At 42.0% G+C, this 15,210-nt stretch overlaps 1 protein-coding gene across 1 annotated transcript in view; it reads left to right on the forward strand.

The window, feature by feature from the left end:
• Positions 1–11,977, forward strand: part of AVL9 (AVL9 cell migration associated) — a 35,281-nt gene extending 23,304 nt beyond the window's left edge. The window contains exons 9-16 of the mRNA XM_088521351.1: positions 1,340–1,409; positions 1,967–2,490; positions 5,174–5,308; positions 5,786–6,005; positions 7,495–7,612; positions 8,491–8,544; positions 10,583–10,671; positions 11,104–11,977. Coding sequence (XP_088377477.1) covers positions 1,340–1,409; positions 1,967–2,490; positions 5,174–5,308; positions 5,786–6,005; positions 7,495–7,612; positions 8,491–8,544; positions 10,583–10,671; positions 11,104–11,198 — 1,305 coding nt within the window. The 3' untranslated portion in view covers positions 11,199–11,977. The remainder of the gene's footprint in view (positions 1–1,339; positions 1,410–1,966; positions 2,491–5,173; positions 5,309–5,785; positions 6,006–7,494; positions 7,613–8,490; positions 8,545–10,582; positions 10,672–11,103) is intronic.
• The last annotated feature ends 3,233 nt before the right edge of the window (positions 11,978–15,210 follow it).

The raw sequence follows: 15,210 nt of genomic DNA on the forward strand, positions 1-15,210 counted from the left end.
TTACTTCTGTAATTTTAGCTTGGAATATAAAATAATCCGAGAATCTTAAACTGAAAGGAGTCGTGGGGTTTCTTTTGTAATTCCATGCTATTCCATCATGTATTTTTCAGTAACTTGTTCAGCAGCTTCTCAAAAGAAACCATACTTAATTTTTTTCAATGGGTATCAGTGGAAATTGCTCTGTTTACATGAACAGCCTGTTTTTCTCATCAAGCTATAGGCTTTTTCTGTGGCTGTTGCAACACATCTTTTCTGCAACGCAGAGCAAAGCAAACTGTGCCGGGCGCTGTACGGGCTGCGCTCCGTTTCCAGCTGCGATTCCATTAAACACGATGCCTTAGGACCGCCTTTCTCTTGGGTCCGTCAGGGCAGGGACCCATAGACTTGGGCATCCTGGTGGATCATGACTCGCTCATCACGTCTAACAAGTCACTCTCTAGCTTATAGCAGAGCCTTTTGTTAACTCCAAGTCCACAAACTTGCACTTCTGAATTTTGTTATTTTTCCTCTTAACTTGACCTGCACAGTCACCACGTTATGCATGATCATTCTGTATTCCTTTGTGTTGCTGACTCCTTGCAATGCTCGTATTTTTCACTAGGATCCTACTGCTTTTTACTGAGATGTTTAAAATGGCACTGTAAAACAAGTCGTTGGGTTTTGTTTTCCTGAAAGTCTGTGTTGGAGGGTCTAGCCTTTGACATCCTCCTTTGGCCTTCCTAAATAATTTATTAATCCCAGTCTCTCTAATTTAATTAAGGAGATTCTAGTTTCCCATATTACGCCCGAAGTGCTTACTGAAGTCAACATTGGTCTGTTTTTTCTATTTCCATAAAATCAGCCTTTTAATCATAGAAAGCTGTCTTTAATAAATGCATGCTGCATTTATCTTGTTCTCCAGCAATTTGCTTGTTATTAATATATTATTTTAGAAGTTTTTTTGCATAGGTTTTTTTTTTCAGAATTCTAGACTGTGATATTTTGACTTCTGACTTTCAATAGAAACAGGCCTAAATGTACGAAAAATAAGCAGTGATATATGCAGAGTTCCAGGAACACCTTTTGTCTGTCAGTCAGTGAGATTTTTTTTCTCCTGAACTTGATCCAGTCAGCATGGGATTGAGTTGTCCAACTGCAAACAAGTTATATGTGTATTTACATTTAAATATTTACTTCTAAAAATGGTTCTAAGAGCTTTTGTTGGTGAACAGGTACAAAAAGAAAGAAAATGCTTTTGACACCTTACGTGCGCTTTATCTGTCATATTTTGAACTTTTTTAACTTTTTAATTTTCTCCTCCCTCTCCTTTTTTTTTTTTTTTTAATCCTGTTGCCACCAGGTGCTGTTTTACATTTCTCCAGTAAATAGGTTGGTGGGAGCTCTAATGACAGTCCTGTCACTCTTTCCTGGTAAGAGGAAACATTTGGAGTTCTTCTTAATATGGTTCCTGTTCATGACTGAGACTGACTGTGCTATTCTATGTGGAAAACAATTTATGTGACAGTTCTGTTGATTATACTGCCTGAAAAATGGGGTAACTTATATTCTTGTCAGTGCTGTATGAACACATTTCCTAATACATATTACTTGCATTATCTGGATTAATCTTTGTGTTTAACCAGAGGTACTAAATCTTCTGTATATTGCTTGTTAATAATGTAGATGGGACCCTGGCTAAATTAGTGGGCGTAGATGCTGGCCAAGTTCCTACAAACCAAAAATACAGCTCTATTTCCTCTACAAGGAAAGTTCCAAGTTTCTCTACATGTCCCTCAAAGAAACAAAAACAAAAGAAAAAAATAATTGGGGCCAGATTCTTTTGATGGTAAGGTTTGACTTTCAAAGTAGTCTTCTGAAGTCTGTGATTTCTAGTATGCACAGAAGAACATTTCCTTCATTTTCTTGAAGAAGAGTTAATTTAATTTGTATTAAGGTGCTGCTATTCACATGTGATATCACTTTCCAGGTATGATTGAGCATGGTCTTACTGACTGCTCACAGTATAGACCAAGAAAGAGCGTGTCAGAGGATGCTGGCTTGCAGGAAACCACTCCACGGTTAGATGGTGATGTTTCAAATACAAACTTGGGAATGGGAAAGGGAGGCAGAAAGATGGCAGGAGAACATTCACCGGAAGGTCAAAAAGCCCATGTGCCTTTTCCTCAGTCGGAGAAGCCTTGCAATGGAGCTCAGCCCCCCAACGGTGCCGTGCAGCGCTTGAAAGTTCCTTTCCGCACTTCTCCAGAGTCTTCTGAAAGTGACTGGGAGACCTTAGACCCTAGCATTTTGGAGGAGCCTAATCCCAAAGGAGAAGGGGAAAGCAAAGCCCGTGACCCGGCTGCAAGCCGACCGCAGGAACGCGCCCGCTCCGAAGGCCTCCCCATCACTGTGCAGCCCCAGGCGAACGCAGGGCACGCGGTGCTGGTTCCGGGCCTGGTGTCCGGCCTGGAGGAGGACCCGTTTGGCATGCCCCTCGCTGTCTTCACAAAGGTAAACAGCTGCTTCTGGTAACTCGGAAGCACTTCTGGTTTTACAGAAGGCGCAAGGAAGTGAGGTTGCCCAGCCCTGGGGGGACTGCAGGGTACTGCAGTTTCGTGTAAGTACAGTCTGTGTGATCCTAGGCAAGCAAGGAGCAGCTCAGTGCCCGCGCCTCTGGGCACACGTGCCCCACGCTTTGCTCTCGTGGGTTTATTTGCAATTCTGCACGACTCCAACCCGCACATCCCCTCCATGCAGTGCATGGTAGGTATCAGTAACTGCAGTTTCCTTCTACTCTGAAGAACTGGTAATCTAATCTATATGAGGCCAGAGCAGAGTACTTGGAAAGAAGGCAGCTTAATGCTATTAACTGAGATTATGCAAACTGTTCCTGAGCTGCTACCTAAGCCTGGAGGGAAGTTTTCTTCTTTGTCTGTTAACACTTCCTCATTATCTGAAGCTCTGTCTCTGGGCGCAGTGCTGGGCTCTAAGGTTACGCAGGAGGGAAATTCAACTCCAGGTTTGAGAGTTTCCCAGACTCTCCTGATAGACATTCTCAGGTAACATGTGCTACCTGTGAAAACCAGGGCAAATGCCTCCTCTTAACCAGATTCTTGTCAGTGAAAGAAGTGATGTGATGCTTTGTTTTGTTCTTCTGCAATAACATCAAATGTCATAACATTTGGTCAGGCAGCAGAAGATTCAGGTTCATCCCCTCAACTGTTGGGGTTCCCACGTTAGGCCCAAACGAGCAGATCAGAGGCCATCTGCTCTGCGTTGCCATAAGCCACCGCTAGAGACGGCTGCCCAGCCACCATCTGCAGTCTGCTGTGTGTCCTCGTGCTCTGTCTGCTCTCAAGAATAGCCTGCAAGTTGGATTTAGCTTAGTTCTCTTAAAACACTAGCTTGCAGGCAAGGAGCAAATAACTGATATGGGGCGGGGAGAGGCTAAGAGCGGCAATTTTATTTGCTGCTAAGTTTGTAAAATGGAAAAGTAAACAATTTTTATGGAAGTTGATAGTGTCTACATGTTTACCTTTTGTTCCACAAAGGTGCTTTACACTGGATGAACTCAAGTGCAATTAGAATAGAAAAGGCTTTACACCACAAAGCTATGAGAAAATGTGATTGCAAGTTAAAATGTAACTGCTTCGAGGAAATTAAACTCTTATTTAGAGTGCTCATCTCCGGGCTCTTTTATGCAATGCTCTATAGCAATAACAAATAGGACAAAATTGAGTGGGATGAGATTTTGCCAGTTGGCAGAATATATCCAAATACACCAGAGCATGAGGGAAAACAGGCTGTGGTATTTTCGTTTTTTTTAGTACCAATTCTGTGGGATCTAATGCTCATTTTAATTGTGCGCTCTCCCCTCCTCGTTCCCCTCTTCCTCTACTCCCCCCTCCCCGCCTCCTCCTCTCCTCTTCTCTCTGTCTCTCTTCTCTCTCTTTTTTTTTTTTTTTTTTAAAGAAACAGAAAACAACACAGAAATGTGAATTTGGGAACTGACCCTTGATATTTTAAACAGTGAAATATTTCCAAAATTTGAGTAAAATTTAATTAGACCTTTCTTTGCCAACTTCCTAAGCCTTGTATTTCTGCATATTTTCTGTGTCAGGGTGGTGGTTCTGTTTCCAAGTGCTGTTGTTCTTTTGACGCCGGCTGTTTGTTTCTAGCTGATAAGTGCTTGTCATCTGGAAAGCTCTCCCCGTGTTTAATATAGCAAAAGGGAACAGTTGTACTCGTTTGTTCCCTGTGTTTCCAGCTAACATGTACTGTGTGATAAAGTGCATGTGCTCTTTGCTGCTGTCCAGTCTGCCCTGCTGGGTTTGTACTGGTGGATAAACTGAGTTGTGCTTTATGCAGTTGAAACAGAATTAGATTTCAGTTTTAAATTCAATGGGTAGGTTGAGCCGACATATAAGAGAAATAATACCTACAGCTTCTTTTCAATGATCTTTGCATAATTTACTTGAAATCCTTACAGAAATGGTCTTAAAGTGTGGGGTTTCTTCTCTTTTTTTTTTTTTTTTCTTTTTCTTATTTTCTATTTTATTTTTTCCCTATTTCTTTTTTCCTTTTTCCTATTTTCCTTTTTTTTAAAATTTTTAATTGGAATATAGGATACTAGACTAATTTCTAGGCATGGGGTGGTTAAGAGGCACAGTGCCTTGCTTTATTTCCTGCTTTCTCAAGCTCACCCAAAATTGACCACCATCTCTGAAGCCTGCTAGTTCCCATCTTCAAAATGTGGGCAGCAGGTGGGCAAGCTGCCGTGGCTTTTCTGCACGATGTACCTCAGGTCTACCCAAAAGCAGCACAATATGCAAATAAAAAGCAAGACAGATGTGTCTCTGCCTTGGCATCTTGTCTGTAAGCTGGCCTGAGACCTTCATGCTCACTCTCTGCTGCTTATTCTGCTACTGTGTAAACACATCTGCTTCTTGACAGCCAGTGCTGTATTTTGTTTTCAGTCCTGAGACTGAAACCTCTTGAAAACCTCTTGAAAAACATAGTTTAGGTGAAAATTTTATAGGTATAATGTAGCAAAGACATAGCTAATCATGGCTGAAATTACAGTAACCAGACTTCCTCGCTCTGGGTGGGAATGTGCTGACTTCTGTTAGGAAAAACTGTGCATGAGGACAATGTTTTGTCCTCTTGTTGATCCTCTAAATATCTGTTACTTTAGGGCTACCTTTGTTTGCCGTATATGGCACTGCAGCAACATCATCTCCTCTCAGACGTCTCGGTCCGTGGCTTTGTTGCTGGAGCCACCAACATCCTGTTCCGTCAGCAGAAACACCTGAGCGATGCCATCGTAGAGGTACGACGCGTTTGAACCCCTTGAGCTGGAGGGAAGGGTGGCAAAGCGGGGCTTGCATTTTGGGTACTTGTCTGTAGCGTTTCAGGTTCGTGCCCAGATTTTGAGCAACTTCTCCATGAAACAACTCTTAAGAATTCAGTAACGTAACAGTTAAATGTATGCAACCAACTTAACATAGAGGCTAAATTAAAGTAGCAGTAATCAAAGAAAAAAATCAAAGAAAATTCCTGTGTCAAATACTGTGAAATAAGCTTTTACTCTGGGCCAGGAAGATCATCAGGTTCTGGTTTTATCAGATGTATCTGTCGTTCTGAGAATGAGTTACTTGTGATTTATTTGGTTATTTGTTTCATCTTGATACTGGTTGTGACTCTGTGTTTAGATGTAGGCAGTTGTTTGACAGTAATAGTACGAGCTATTATATGTATAAGTAATTTCATTTGGATCCCCTTTTGCCCTTGGAATTATTTCAAACAGATAGAAGATGCTCATGTACAAATCCATGATCCAGAACTCCGCAAGATCCTGAACCCTACAACGGCTGACCTGAGGTTTGCAGATTACTTGGTGAAGCACGTGACTGAAAACAGAGATGATGTTTTCCTTGACGGCACTGGTTGGGAAGGAGGAGACGAGTGGATCAGGGCTCAGTTTACTGCGTATCTTCACGCGCTGCTCGCTGCTGTGCTGCAACCAGGTACCCGGCGTGTCCTGTCCAGGGGCTCAGATGAATGTGGGGGTAATAATTGCTTGCTCTGTGTGTGCTTGGCCTCCTGCCAAGGAAAAGATGATGGTCAAAGGAGAAATAGCCTTTGAGGCTGCAGAGTAAGAATTTAGTAAATAAATTTCTCAAGGAATAACAAGGATATCCAAAGACAACAAAAATCTCCTTGATTTGGTTGAGCTTTCTTCATTAGTAGAAGAACTGGCAAACACATCTAGTGAGAGATGTTACCAACCCAGAATATTCTGCAGATTCTGTTGCCACCTAGTTCAGCTTAGGGAACTAACTGGACCTAGGGAGGGATGAAGTTTGTGGCTGCCCTCGGAGAGTCTTGGTGATCTGAGCCATCTCTTCTCCCTCCCTGCATAGTCTTAAATAGGAATTCAGTAAGTGAAAAGTGCCAGCTGTAGGCTTTATAAGCTTCTGTTTTCTGAAGCTTAAGCATTTCTGTCTCAGAAATTCTGTTCAGAGGGAATCCCCTGTGTTCCAGTCTTTGCTGCATGAATGCAACAAAAATGAATTGATGGTTTGTTTCTAGAAAATGCTTCACTTGCCCCACACTGACCTGTTTAACCTCATCCTCCTCAGGCTTCTTTTGCTTTTACTGACTGTTACCTCATTCAGTGCCCATGACATGGTGTATGCAAGAGAACGTGGGACTGAGAACAACACTTAAAGATCCAGAAAGACTAAGTGTTGTTGAAGAGCATAATTACTTAAAGATGATTATGTGCTCTGTATGAAATACCAACTTGAAGCTCATGCTGCTCTCAAATGATTAACTCTGATTCTGAAATGATTCCCTGTGCTCTTACGTATTTTACTCTAAGGGAGATGTTTAGGTTTATTCTACAGTAGCTGATGGTTCAGTTTTGGGATTGATCTGAGGTTTACTAAATAGGAACATGTAGTCATGTAGTCCAGCAGAGCCCAGCGCATGGGGCCCAGAGCAGGGCAAGGGTTTCTGTTCCTGCTTGCTGCGTGGCCTCTTTGCCCAGAGAACAGGCCAAGAGGGCCATTTTGGATGTTTGGGTGAGGGCTTTTTTCTTTTTTTTTCTTTTTTTTTTTTCTCCCCAGTTGTACTCCTCAGAGCTTTGTAAATAAATGAAAAAATAAGAAAAAAATGATGCATGATGAAAAGCTGATTTTAAAATAAAGACACTCCCCCGCTCCCCCCCCACATGTTGCCCAAAGGCAACATAAATTGTGTAGTCGTATCTGTCATTTGTGTGTGTGTGTCTGTGTTTTGTTCCGGCTCTGTAGATTTGGGACAGCTTTTAAAATGAAGATGTTTTTGTGTCAGGTTCATAATACTGGAATTTGACCTGACTTTGGTTTGTCAAGAGCCTGGAAAATTTTAAAGGTTTTAAAGGTTTAAAGGGAACAAAACCCTTCTCTTTTCTTTATATTGCATCTCTAACAAATTACCACATATTCACTCATTTTTATTTTAATTTATCAGACAATGAAAAGACATTGTCAGACTTTGGAACGGCGTTTGTAGCAGCCTGGAAAAATACCCACAACTACAGAGTATGGAACAGCAACAAGCACCCAGCTCTTGCAGAGGTAAATTCTAGGTAAGGAACCAGCTTTTAGCATTCAGCCTAGAGAGTGCCTAGTTACCTGCACAGAGTCAGGCGCGTCCTTCCAGCCTGCCCTGTGTGCCTTTTAGGAAGCCCTCAAGGTTGAAGCCGTTGCAGTCCTGTGCTGAAAGGATTCTGAGTACAGACGCAGGATGTTTCTCCCCTTTTATACCCCATTTTGTCTCTGGGATATGGCTTTCTGCATAAAACTCCTCAGTTAGGAGATGGGAAGGTTGAACAACTGGATAGCTGCCTGTCCCCTGCTGTAGAGACTTTATTGTCGCTCCTCAGGAATTGCCTGCAGATGATCCTGCTTTCTTTTTCTTCTTCCCTTTTTAATTGCTTCCAGGTGGCCAGGAAGATGTGTCCAGCGTTGTGGCTGGTGGGGATCAAGGGGAGCTGGCTGGTTTGTGTTTCATCTTCTGTGCTTTGGAGTGTTTGATGTTTGCCCGTGCTGCGGCGCAGGGCCGCGGCAGGCCTGGTTCCGCGGCAGGCCCCACTGCGCTGCCCCTCGCTGCTCTGGAGAGGAGGGAGCTTCTCCCTGAGGCCAGCAAAGCTCCTCTGGCCGCTCAAGGGCCGCTCTCCTTGCTCTGTCTTGCTATGAGGAGGTGCGAGTCTGCCTCGGGGTGAAAAGGTTGTTTATATCTGGCTTATCAGTAGAAAGCACCTTACGGGTGGTTCGTGAGAAATCCAAGCCTGGATAGACACGGGATCTGGTCTGCTATAAAGCGATACTACTGCAGCTATAATAGACTTTCTTCTTTTTTTAACAGCAGAGAAGAATATAACCAGTGATTTCAGTTGTTGTAATATGGATTCATCATGAAAAAATAAATAAATGTGTTTTTCTGGGTTTCTTTCCCCTCTTCCAGCCACCCATTCCAGGGCCAGTACTCTGTATCAGATGTTAAATTAAGGTTGTCACAGTAAGTATATAGTATTTCAATATATTCAATTTGAATCACCCATGTACATGAAACTGTAATTGAAGTTCTCTTGCACAACTTCACCACATATAAAGATGGACGATTTGCTGGTTTGCATAAAATAGGGGAAAAATAGTGCTAATACAGTTTTGTTTAGTCTACACTGATTTTTACACTGCAGTTATAAGGCTTTTAAACTGCTAGTAATCCATGTAAATCAAAGCAATTAAAACTTTTACCAGTGTTTCTCTGCATGTTGGCTTTGGGTCTAGTTCAGAAAAATTAGCGTTTGGGGGCTTTTGTTTGTTTTTTCTTCTTCAGTGCAGTCTTTTTCTAAAATTCTCTCTTGGAGCTCATGGTAGGTGTACTGGGGCTGGGGCTCAGATTCTTCAATTTAGAAGTTTAAAATACATCTTCTATAACTTCTTCCTGCACCAAACTCTCCCCAAACTTTTAAGTTCCATCAGTTCCATATTCAGGCCTAAAATTGCACTTCTTATTCTCACAGCTGCACAGATCTTAACTATAGCCAAAATCCAGTCATGCAGTTACAATTAACTGTTTCTTTTTGTTCAGTCACCAAATAGATTGTTTTCTCTTACTTAGCTATGTTGATTGTTCTTTAATAAAAGTCACTGGATTTGGTGGTGTCACCTAGATACAGTTGGCTTATTGTGAACATGGAAGCAGACTGGTTCTGTAAGGTGCCTGTTAAATCAGCAGTGCATATGTAGAGGTAAAACACACACTAAAATACACAAAAGGGCAGCCTGAGGAATAAAAAGGTTCAGACTTCAGCCCCCTGAATCTTTTGGTTGCTTCTGCTGACCCATGACAGGTTAAACTGTGATGGAGCTGCAGAATTGCAAACAAACCAAGATTTATTTCAAGGTAATTGCCTTCAATAAGCTGCGTGCTGATGGGCACTCTTACTATTACTGTAGTTTGTAGCCTTTGTAGAAGGATTTAATAACCACTAAGATGCAGGGATGACTATAATGTGCCCCCCGCTACCTCTCTCCCTTTTTTTTAAAGACCTCTTTTAAAGTACCACTTTCTGGTACTCTAAGATGAACATGGAAAGATCAGTAATTGCATCTAATATTTTTACAACAGTATCTTTATTCCTCAGAAGTAATTTGCCTGTCAGATGCTCATCAAAATTACTTTTTTTTTCTAAATTGTAGCTGAACTTGTTTCTTGAGATGTATTCTTTTCTTTTTGCTTTTCATCTACACTGAAGACTTTGAAAGTATTCAACAAGATAATGTAGGAAATTGTGAGGTAGAAGAGCATGTGGCATGCTTTTCTATAGCTGTGTTCCTGAGTTTCACATAAATAGGTTTTCAGAGTATGAAATGTTTGAAACTTTAATATTATAAGTTAAACCTAAATGAGACTATTGCAAAAATGCAATCACTTGAAAATAGAGCTGATTGCTTTTGTAAAGTCCTTTCCAAATGATTGTAGTGTCTGTCTGCCTTTTTATTTTTTTACCTTTTAACAAAAGCATGAAAGTTTAATTATACTTGATCAAAAATTTTGTTTTAAAAGCAAAATACAAAGTAAAATTTATTTAGAGAAATGAGTGATGATTATTCATTAACAGATATTTGTCCCTGTAAGACTTGCAGATCAGAACTAAAACTTTCCAAAATGTCTATAAATCTTATTTCATAGTTTAGGAGATTAATACATTATAGTAAACATTTATAAGAGGTAGTAGTGTGCTTTATAAGAAGGAAGTGTTGTTGATAGCTTTTTGTTGGTTTTGTTTTTTTTTTATGTTCTGTGCTTAACAGGTCTGTGTGGGTGAGATACTTCCAATATAGAAATTGTATGAGTTTGATGTCCTGCAAACAGGACATATAATCCTGTCCTGCAAACAGGATATATAATCAAGACCATACAATTCCTATGCTAGAAATATTTTTGTATATATATTTTATATATATATATGTTTCTAATCATATAATTGATTTGCAATTAGAGGTAATATGTCAGGTGACTCACAGTCTTCCACGTGTCTTTCATTTAGCTCAGTGCAAAACAGTGAACGCGGAAAGAAGATTGGGAATGTGATGGTTTCCACTAGCCGAAATGTGGTACAAACAGGAAAAGCTGTAGGTAAGAAACACATTGAAAGGCAGCTTACAGGGAGGCCCTAGATCTCTTGTAGAAGCATCCCATATCTCACTTATATCGCATTTTAGTCGAAGCGTACTCCACAGCATATGTACAAAATAGAGCAGTGTTTTGAGAGACAAAGCGGCTGCTTGTGGCCCTGTGTGTTGCATGGTAGTAGAAAGAGAAGCAGCTAGTCCCAAGTTTCTAGCACAAGTTTCTTTTCCAGTGTGTGGACAAAGGAAAACACAGGAAAAAACATTTATGCTGACCTCCTGTGTTCAAGGTCTTTGAATGCTTTGTGACACAGATAGTGGACTTGCATTTTAAAATCCCAAAGTAGACAACAGATTGTGCTGCTTTACAAGCCTAGCAATGACGAGATGACAAGAACATGACAACTCCTGATCCTCTTTCTTTTGTTTTGTAATGCAGGTCAGTCAGTTGGAGGAGCCTTCACGAGTGCAAAATCGGCCATGTCATCCTGGTTTTCCACTTTTACGCAGTCAACACAAAACCTTGGGGACTAAGCAGTGCTGTTGCGCGGTGCTGCTGAATATTGCAGGTGCAGTGGCTTCTCTCAGCTATAAAAAGACTGCTTCAAAATGTAGGAGTGGAGACTTGCAGTCCAGGACCAAAACCAAGCCCATGTTGCTTGCAGACAGATGTGGAAGGTTATCAGTCGGTTTCACTAGAGGTGTAGAAGAATGGTGAGTGTCTCCACACAACGGGATGGCGTTTGCAGCATATTGGCTTAAAATGACTACTTTTCTTTAAATCTGAGCCTTTATTAAAGACACTAGCAAAGAGGGCTTGTTGCAAGCCAAATGGGGTCAACCTCAGATTTGTCCATTTTCTTGGATGTTGAAGATATTTATGTAAATTAGCTATATTTTTCAATTCAGATAGCCAAATGTTTGTGCATTCTTGTTAGAAATAACCAGAGTATGAATACTGATTTCTCTTTCGGGTTAGATTCGAGAGCACGTCTGCAAAATTATATGGGGGGAACATGTAAAAGGTTCCAAGCCAGGTGGAACCACCTCGCTTTGAGCCGCAAATTAAAATCAGCAGGGTGCAAAGTGACCCTCGGGCTGACTTGAGATTTTTTCTTTCTTTTTCTCCTCTGCAGCCATCTACAACTGTTAGATTAATCCATCTCTGGCTCTCTGTATCTGAAAATCTGTGTGACAATTGTGAAATCAGTATTTTCTTGACATTATGCAGTAGGCCTTCTTACCTTTACCTATGTTTCAGCTGTGTTTTACCCTGGGACATGAGTAGGATTCCAGATAGAGAGAGCTCTTCAGAAAAAGTATTTAGAAAAAATAAAAAAGTTCTCCCAAATTGGGATAGAATTATCTATGAGGATGTGATTACGCCATAAATGTAACTACATGCATATGAAAACAAAGTATTAAAATTACCTAAAACTAGCACAGTAGCAAACTCTGAACACTTTGATTGCCAGTAAAGTTATGAAAATTCTTCCAAATGAAAATCGGCCGTATAGATTTTCTGTGTCTACTCAGGGAATGGTCTATTCAGATAACTTCTTTTTGCATTAGGGAAGGAACAGCTCCGTTCATGTCCGTATGTGAAGAAATACGTTAGTTTAAATGAAAAGATGTGGCATAATGCTGTATTTCATATGTAAGTGCACATGTGCAGTGTCTTCTGCATGCAAGTGTGTTCTACTCCATACATATTCCATATTTCCTGCTTCTGAACAGATTCTTTCCTGTTTCTTGAAGTGTATTCCTCTCTATGCCTTCCAACATCCCCACGTGGTAGCTGTTATTACTTTCCATATTACCTTAGCAAATGTTCCTGCTTTATACAGTAAAAGACACTCTTAGTTTATTGCCTCTTTGGTATCTTTCAGCTTTTTGCCACGCTCTTTTCTGGGGCCAAGATTTCAAGTCATAGTTATTTCTACTATTCCTCGAACGAAATAGAGCAGCTGTATCAGAGATAACTAGGAATATCCTAGTGTAAATTAAGAAATTCACTTCTAATTTCTTTAGGTGCATTTGACATCTTAATAGGGAAAAAAAAAAAAAAAAAAAGGAAATTTGTATCAAGTAGTTGCAATCCAGCAACTTACTTTTCACCTTTATTGCTTCAAAAATTATATTTTGAATTTGAAAACACAAGATCTACTTTGAAGCTTTCATTATTTTCTTTCTAGGGCAAGCTACAGATAGAACAGCCATGGAAAACCTGACAGCCTACTGCTAGTCTAAGTAGTTTTGCTGGAAAAGGGCCAAAAATGCCTCTAAAAAGTGCTACCGATCTACTGCTTCTGACATGCACGTAAAATGTCCCTGTAGAAGTGTAACTATTGCTTTTGGTCTCGGCGTATGTACGTGTAGCTTTTAAAATGACCGATGCTCTTTTGTGCTCTATTCCACAAGTCTGCAATAGACATTTATGTAGATATATATATATGTTTTCTTTAAAGACTAATTGATACTTGCTATGCAGGAGCAGCTCCGGTGCAGTCAGCGCAGGGATGCGGGTGGCCGGGGTGGTCCGAGCGCCTCCCGCTCCAGCCTGCAGATGAGGACGGGGCCGCTCGTGTCTCGGACGGGTCGTTCTGTGTTATCTGCCCGCTGGGCGTCGGGCCGTCGGGCTCCACGTTGTAGTGAAGCCTGGATGCAGCCTAGGGGATTGAAGCACTTCCAGAACCAGCCAGCTAAGGCAGGCTGAGGCACGCGGGGCCAGCGGGGCTCCGAGCGCGGAGCCGGCTCTGCGCGCTCGGCGTGTGGAGAGGCAGGAAGGCAGGCAGCTCCTCCCGCGGTCTCTTTGCTGCTCTCTGCTGCCAACAGCGCAGCCCGGGGAGAGCGTTTCCCTCCGTTCCGCCTTTACCGAGCGGTGGGACAGGGAAGGGGAGAGCGTTTCCCTCCGTTCCGCCTTTACCGAGCGGTGGGACAGGGAAGGGGAGAGCGTTTCCCTCCGTTCCGCCTTTACCGAGCGGTGGGACAGGGAAGGGGAGAGCGTTTCCCTCCGTTCCGCCTTTACCCAGCGGTGGGACAGGGAAGGGGAGAGCGTTTCCCTCCGTTCCGCCTTTACCCAGCGGTGGGACAGGGAAGGGGAGAGCGTTTCCCTCCGTTCCGCCTTTACCCAGCGGTGGGACAGGGAAGGGGAGAGCGTTTCCCTCCGTTCCGCCTTTACCCAGCGGTGGGACAGGGAACTCGGCCTCGTGCTCTGTCTCCCTGAGGAGGAGCTTGGCGCTGGCAGGCTGCCCGCGGCGGCGCTGCCCTCCCTGCAGAGCCGTCCTGGCCAGCGCGCTTCCTCCCGGGGCTACCGCTGGGCACGCGCACGCCGCGGCCAATGAACCCCTCTCCTTGCTTTATTTAACCTCTCGAGACTAATCCAAGAGAAAGGCCTGTTACTCCTCTCCTCTGTGTTTCTAAATTTCCGGCCTAAGCATTATCACTTATCCTTAGAGATTGAACGTCCATTTCAGAAGCCCTGGGAAGCCCCTTTTCCTCCCCTGCCAGTTGTACGGGCTCCTAAATGAGCTGGTGACGTTGCCTTTGGTGACTGAGCGTGGAGACTTTTGTTGCACCTCGCTCGTGATTGATGCGCGTGGCAAAGGGATTCCTGGCTGTCACTGCTCGGTTATAACTGACTTACTGTTTGTACAGTAGCACCTCCTTTTTTTTTTTTTTCTTCCATGACTTTCTGGAGCGAAAAGCATCATCTTTGGCTTTTTGTATGTGCCAAGGTTTGGGGACCGGCCTCTTCAGTGTAAACGGATGCAAGATACAGGTCCCCAAAGCTAAAAGGTTCTGCATTTTTTCATTAATCATTTTCATGTCACAACCTTAATTCTTGTGCACATCAGACACCGTTATTTTTCCCCTCAAATTTGTACATCACAAGTATCTGTGTTAGATCAGTGTTCTCATAAATTGCACTTGTTTGACCTTGTACTTTTGTTTCAAGCACCTTTGTAATTAAATTTAGTATTTTGCCTAAGCAAACTTCCTATTTCCACAGAGATGATTACCAAACAGAGAAACTAATGTGGCAGTATTTAATTGTGAAAGTGAAGGTGTAAATGCAGTTTTTAAATACAGAAACTGTTATTTGATAAATGAACATGCAAGTAATGTACTTGATTTCTCTTGTGCTGCTTGAAAATAAATACATCCAGCCTGTTCAAAGCTCCGTCTGATCAAATAGATGTTTTATTTTAAAAAGTTAATACCACTAGGAGAAACTGTGGGCATCTGGTTTTAATGCTGGTAGCTGCTTGTAGCACATGGTCAGTTGAAACTCGTATTCCATTTAAACTCACTATGGATGTTGCTTTTGCAAATGTATGACAAGTGGATCATGTAGTATAAATTCTTTTTCCTCTGAAAATTATTCCCCATTGGGCACTATTCACTGTGAATTAGAAAGTCTTTAGTGCTTGGTAGATTTCTCCTATATAAGTAAGAACTTTAGATAAAAATGTATAATTTTGAACTAAATTAAATGTCAAAATAACACGCAATTAATGTGGAGGGTGTCATCTCGTTGAAATGA

Source organism: Tinamus guttatus, unplaced genomic scaffold (genome assembly GCF_059628265.1).
Source record: "Tinamus guttatus ecotype Peru unplaced genomic scaffold, ASM5962826v1 Tinamus_guttatus_pri_ptg000119l, whole genome shotgun sequence".
NCBI lineage: Eukaryota > Metazoa > Chordata > Aves > Tinamiformes > Tinamidae > Tinamus > Tinamus guttatus.